At 35.4% G+C, this 7,315-nt stretch overlaps 1 protein-coding gene across 2 annotated transcripts in view; it reads right to left on the reverse strand.

Moving 5' to 3' along the window:
* Window positions 1-7,315, reverse strand: part of LOC106872589 (myosin-VIIa) — a 99,496-nt gene that overhangs the window by 16,263 nt on the left and 75,918 nt on the right. For both annotated transcript variants that reach the window (XM_052971213.1, XM_014919623.2), the window contains 3 exons: window positions 6,563-6,671; window positions 4,292-4,406; window positions 543-635 (listed from right to left, as the gene is read on the reverse strand). In XM_052971213.1, the coding sequence (XP_052827173.1) occupies window positions 543-635; window positions 4,292-4,406; window positions 6,563-6,671 (317 nt within the window). The remainder of the gene's footprint in view (window positions 1-542; window positions 636-4,291; window positions 4,407-6,562; window positions 6,672-7,315) is intronic.

Raw genomic sequence — 7,315 nt, forward strand, 5'->3', positions numbered from 1 at the left:
GGACTCATGAGTTATCTTCGTAGTCATAAAGCAAAACTGATGATTGACTACCAGGCCGCTGGTGATGATGCTACACACCATACTAATCATGTCTGTCGGGCATGTGGAAGGGAGTGTGATTCAGCAGGAGGACTTAAACGACACGCAAAGGTACATGGTGCTCAATTACAACAACAGCCAGCTATTGCCAGTAAAGGTTTTGGATGCCAACTCTGTGCAAGACATTGTAGATCCTTGGCTGGGCTAAAAAGTCACATTTGATCACAGCACCGTTAAGTTAAGCTTTGTGCAATGGCCATACTCGATAACGAGGGGGCAGCCATCATGTATGTATGTATGCATGTTTGTATGTATGTATATGTTAACTCAGTGAAAGTATATCTACTGATAAAAACCATTAAGAAATCAACATGCATTCAGATATATGGTAAAAGGAAAATAATATTGCATAATATGGTATAGTATGGAGCACAGTATTTTATAACAAGATATAAAATATGATTTTAAAACTGCAAAGTAAAGAATAATATTATAATACTTACATTTGTCTTTCACTTGTAATGGTTGGGACATAAAATATATTTCCATATGTCCCAAAATGTCCATGATATAATCATTGTCTACAAGTGGTATAACTGGGGAAAAAAAAACAAAAAAAAAGCATATACAGTGATTTGAAATATGTCATTGAAGATATATCTATAAGTTGGTTTATTTCATGAACTTGTGTTAAAGGATTTGGTATTTTTACTGAACTGACTGTCAATTTCTAATTAGTTTAGTGATCTATGCACATGCACATGCACACACACATGCACACGCACACACACACATGCACACACACACACATGCACATGCGCACATACACATGCACACACGCACACACACATGCACACGCATACACACACACACACATGCACACGCACACACACACACACACATGCACAAACCTATGCTACAGTCTAATATAGTTATTTGATGTGCTAGAAATAACAGCTAAATTATGTGATTATGGATGCAGCTTTAAAACACTAATTTAATTATTCACAGTGCAACTTAATTAAGCAGACTTTCCTTTTTGCAAGTGGTCATGTACGCACGTGTGATTTCATCAACTTCAATTGGTCTTAGATGATTTACCGTTACAGAGAAATTCATCATCTTTGTATTCTAATGTAAGTTTACATACACTGTTTTATGTTATTGTGTGTTAGGGTTATGATTACTTGATCCTGATTCATTTTCAAAGTAAAATGAAGCTACCAAGTCGAATAATTTTGCCAAAGCAAATGTGATGATGTCATTTATCAATTATCATTAGTTGCACGGTTGACACCATGTAAATTTCTGTTTTTTAGAATGAATCCAAGGAAAAAAATGAAATATGACATATCCTTCTTGAAATTTGGCTTTACTTTTATAATTTCAAATGAGGAGGAGAGACCACAGTGCGTTCTGTGTTCCGAGGTTTTGGCATCATCTTCTCTCAAACCTAGCAAGTTAAAGTGACACTTGGAAACAAAACACCCTGGCTTTGTTGACAAAAAAGGAGGATTTTTTCAAACAAAAATCTGATGCTCTGATACACTCTAGGCTCAATGACATGGGAAGTTTTTGTTTTGATATTGCTTCTGGTCTCAAAACTTCCTACAAAATTTCGAAAAAATCACTACCACAAAAAAAGCCACACAACATTGGAGAACAACTGATCTTGCCCTGTTGCAGAATGATTATCTTAAATGTTTTCAGCCAAAGTGAGCTTTCAAAACTGAAACATATCTCCCTTTCAAATGACACCAACAATAGACAAATTGCCGAAATATCTGAAAATATCCTTTCCCAAGTGGTGGCAAAAATAAAGAATTCCACATTCAACTTTTTTTCTATCCAACTTGATGAATCTACAGATATCGCAAATATGGCTCAACTGTACATCTTTGTACGGTATATTCACAATAAGAGTATGGAAGACAATTTTCTGTTTTGCAAATCTCTCCACTCTAAAACGACAACAAAAGACATTTTAGTCAAAGTTGACAACTTCTTTCATGCACATGACATCAATTGGGAGCACTGTATCGGTGTCTGCACTGATGGCACTCCGGTTATGCTAGGTTGCTGCTCGGGTTTTCAAACACTTATCAAACAAAAAGCCCTGAATGCTCTTGGGACACATTGTACAATTCACCGACAAGATCTTATGGCTAAGACTTTACCAGATACACTTAAAAATGTTCTGAATGACGTTATTGCTGTTGTCAACTTCATCAAAGCTGGGGCACTAAATTCTCATCTCTTCGCATATTTATGCCGATTAAATGATGCTGATTTTGAAACTCTTCTGTTGGTCTCTCACGTCCGATGGTTATCTAAAGGGAAAGTACTGATGCAAGTTCTTTTGCTTAGAAACAAAATAAATGAATTTATTCAGGACTTGAAGTCTTGTTTGTGAGCTAAATTTTGTGACGCCCAATTTCTTATATGTCTGGCATTTTTGGTGGATATATTCGACTCTTTCAACGCTCTTAACTTAACCCTGCAAGGAAAATGCATGACAGTACTTCATTGTCATGAAAAAATATCTGCTTTTAAAATGAAACTGGAACTATGGGCTTCAAAATTGCAGGAGAAAAACTTTGCACCTCTTCCTCAGCTTAATAAATTTATTGATGAAAACGAGTTCCTCGTCAATGATGATAAGGTTGAGGTGATGCAAAACCATATTTGCATTCTTAGGGAAGAATTATCCCTATATTTTCTCAATTTGCAAAACTTTGAGCAAGTTTATTGCTTCATGAACTTTATTGCTCCATTTTCCATATCTCTTGCTGATCTCCCTTCCGAGGACATAACCGTGCAGGAGCAGTTCATAGAATTGTTGAATGACGGAGCTGCAAAACAGATCTTTTGTGAAATGAGTTGTGACTTTTGGATTCAGGTAGCACAACTTTATCCAGATATTTCAAAGATGGCACTGAAATATCTAGTTCCCTTCACAACCACTTATGAGTGCGAGTTGGCATTTTCAGCTCTTCAATCGATAAAAAGCAAACAACGAAACAGACTGGATTTTACATACGATATGAGGGTTGCTTTATCCAGAACCCAGCCAAATATAGACAATTTGGTAAAGCTAAAGCAAATACAGCAGTCACATTAATCCTTCTTTTGAACAAGTTTGATGATTTTTCTTTGTCTATCAAAAAATATCCTGTCTTCTATTGGTTTTCGGCAAATATATATGCGAATCAAGGAAAGAATCGGAAAAAATAAACAAAGAATTAAACGCTATATCAATGCCGATGGTCCCTTTCTTATACCAGACCTTACTTGCCACTGAACATAATATTTGTGAAAATGGGTTTGAAAGCATAAGTTACTAATGAATAATTAATGTTTGGTATAGTTAACTGTGGCCCTACTTCATAGACTTAAATTAAACAAAATGTTAATTTTTTCATAGCATTCTGCCAACATCTGGTGTCATGTTAGTGTCGTTATTGTTATTTTATGCTTACATCTAACATTTATATTTAATGGCATTATTGGGGTTTTGTGCATTCAACTACTTAAACCTAATAGTAGTATAATCGCAAACATTTTGCATTTGATTAATCTCTTATTCCTGCCAAAATAGGCCGGGGACTGCGAGGCCTCTAAAAAATGGCCAGGGGACCGTGAAGCAAAAATTTTGAAAAAGGTTGAGAACCACTGCTCTAGGAGAAGGAAGATCCATCTCATTGTGAAGCCAGAGATCTTCCTCTTGCTTGTGTCTGGACTACATGGCTTTGTAGGTGAAAGTTTTTGTGATGTTGTGCCATTACTGGAAACCATTGTCTTTAGCATCTAGGATAAGATAATTTGCCAATGCTGGTCATACTTGTCTGTGAGTTGGTAGCCACTATATATATATATATATATATATATATACGTACATATAAATATGCGTGTGTGTGTGTGTGTGTTTCATCTATCTATCTCTACCTATCTGTTCTGCTACCAGTTAGTGAAGGAGAGAAGTTTAGTAGCTTGCTTAACATGCAAAATAGCCACCAATTTTGTTTACATGAATGCACAACACTTCAGTTGAGATGTCAACAAGTCCTTAAACTATTGCTAATTCTTTTAAGTTTCATGTGAAAGTCATCAGTACAACAGAATCTCTTGATTTCAAATTTCACTTAATAGACTGGTAGTGGTGGTAACAATAACTATAGGACATCATGGTAACATAAAACTGATGAATGTACTGTTATTGATGGCAGAGTATACAATAGCAATAATAATTTACCTCTATTTTTGGTTTTTAGGAATAAGCCATATCCAAAACTAGACTTTATGCCTAATTTACTGACAATTTTGTCACATATGTCCATTACCATGGTATGTGAAAAAACTTCCATTTTCTGTAAATGCAAACAAGATAAACATAAGTCAATTTTTGAATACAGAAAACAGTTGAATGGACAATAAATTTGAAGAATGATTGTTTGTAGAAGAAAAGAAATGCAGATTCTAAATTCTATAATGATTATTTCATCTCTCCAGGTCACTGAAGTAGTAAAGTTTGTTAACTCTTTAACATTTAAACCAGCCATATCTGGCCCAAATATTTTACCTGTTTTATGCTCAAACCAGCTAGATCCAGCCTCTTGCATCTACCCTACAATGTTATTCTAAAAATAAACACTCACATCATCAAAATTGTGAAGCTACAAGATAATGCATGACTAATTGAAAACAATGTGAATAAATAAGCATTGCATTTGACAGAGTAATATGAATGCTAGAGAGTTAAATATCAGTGATAAAGAGTCTATGATAAACAAACATTGGCCCATGATGGATAATGCCAATATTATACATGGTGAACAGGCCTACTAGGTGGGGTTGTACTTTAAGTTGCTTTAGCACACTGTAGGTGCATCATGTCACTGTATGAGTTTTCTCCCCTGTAGTAACAGGGCAGTGGCAGGGGAAACAATTCTAGAGAAAATATAGTGTGCTAAAAGATTAATGAAATTGAAATGGTTTAAAACTTTTAAAATTTGTCCAAAACTAATGCCAAATATAGAAGAGTTGTATGGATGCAAACTCTGTATTGTCTTCCCATTAATAATGTATAAGTGGGAGCAAAAAAACTCAGTAACATTTTTTATGGAAATGTGGACTGGTATTTATTTGTCAAATTGAGAATCACAGGACTTAGAGTGAACTATAGTAAACATAATGGATAAATTGGTTACTCTTGAGTCATAGGATGTACAAATAATCATCATCAGAAGTAGATTGAAATTGTTGTCATCAACATAGTAAGAACATCTGTGGTAGGCAACTTTTTACTTTTATCTTTTACTTGTTTCAGTTATTAGACTGTGGCCATGCTGGGGCACTACCTTGAAGAAGAATTTCTTAGTCAACTGAATTGATCCTGGTATGTTTTTTTTTGCTTGTATTTTTTTAAAACCTGGTATTTATTCTATTAGTATCTTTTTGCTGAACCACCAAGTGGGCTACATGAAATATGGATCACTATCAGGTGGGCTGCCCAATTAAAAAACTTCAGTAATTTTTTTATTTGATGCACCATTCAGAAAGTCCCATGGATTGCAGTCTGCCCATGACTGTGCTATGGGATTTTTCAATAAGCTAGAAATAACAACTAAATCTCCCTCAATGCGACACAACTGATTTTAAAAATGGATAGATTGAAAAATGTGGTCCAAGATATAGAAAATGGTTATGTCTGGTTTTTCAATACATCATCCTGTGATGCATCTGGAGATATTAATCAGCAATGTCTTATTGAAGTTATTCAATATTTTGTGTCTTTCAATAAACAGACACCTGCACCTGAGTGACCAAACTATGATTGATCAAACCTCAGCAGTATCTAGTTAGCACTTACCCTTTCCAGGTATCATGCCTCCTTATCCACAGCCACCTTGAAACAAATTCTGTTGCCTTCTAGAAAATGCAGTCTTGGATATTACTGGTACTCTTTCATTTACAATGATGAGGGTTCCAGTTGATCTGATCAACAAAACATCCTGCTCGTTAAATTAATGTGCAAGTGGTTGAATACTCCACAGGCACACGTACCATTAACTGGGACATTTAGTGCGACACAAAGTATAACAAGGCTGGTCCTTTGAGTTAGAGGTACAACTCATCTTTGCCTGCTGAGTGGACAGGAACAACATGAATTAAGTATCTAGCTCAAAGACATAATGTGCCGCCAGGAACTGAACTCATGTCCTTACAACCATGAGCCAAATGCTCTAACCACCAAGGCACACACCTTCACTATATCTTGGACATATAGAAAATGATGGGATGGTTATGCCTAGAATATCTTTGAATATCAGTCTGCTTGATCAGAGTTGAGCCAGGAGAGTTGAGCCAGATCTAAACAGCAACATTTAACTTGACTCATTTACCAGAAGGAATGAAAAATTGGGAAGATTAAAGGTGATCTGTAATTATTTAGTTATTTTGTATTGTTTTAATTAAAATGACAAGAAAAAAAAACTTTATAAAATAATTCTTATGATTACTGTACCTTAACTGAAGAATCTGATAATATGATTTCAAGCTTGATAGGATCTACACAGTGAGCAGATACAGCCAAATGTTCCAATGTGTGGGGAGGATACAAACGAGGCCCACTTCTGTTTTTAGTATAAAAAGAAAAATACAATCATCATCATCATCCTATCTTATCCTATCCTATCCTATCCTATCTACCTATTGTTTTATCTATTTATCAACTCATTTTAACTTCTATCTTTACTTCATCATCATCATCATCATTTAATGTTCAATTTTCCATGCTGGCATGGGTTGGATAATTTGACAGGAGCTGGTCTACACTAGGCTCCATTGTCTGCTTTGGCGCAGTTTCTACAGCTGGATGCACTTCCTAATGCCAGCCACTTTACAGAGTGCACTGGGTGGTTTTTACATGGCACCAGCACCAGTTCATTTTATATGGAACATGTTATTTAGTTTTTCCAGCTTTAACCCTTTATCTACTTATTCTTATGTTTAGTTTTAGTTTTAGTTCCACCTTAGGTTTAGTTCCACCATCATCATCATCATCAACAACAATTCCCTTATAGGTGCAAGGCATGGCTGTGTGGTTAAAGAACTTGCTTTGCAAAGTTGTTTTGAGTTCAGTCCCTCTGCACAGTACCTTGGGCAAATGTCTTCTACCATTGCCTTATGAGTGAATTTGGTAGATAGAAACTATGTGGAAACTTGCCATCTCTCTTTCTCTCTGTCTCTAAATATATATATATATATATATATATAT

The sequence above is a fragment of the Octopus bimaculoides genome, chromosome 10 (genome assembly GCF_001194135.2).
Source record: "Octopus bimaculoides isolate UCB-OBI-ISO-001 chromosome 10, ASM119413v2, whole genome shotgun sequence".
In the NCBI taxonomy this organism is placed as follows: domain Eukaryota; kingdom Metazoa; phylum Mollusca; class Cephalopoda; order Octopoda; family Octopodidae; genus Octopus; species Octopus bimaculoides.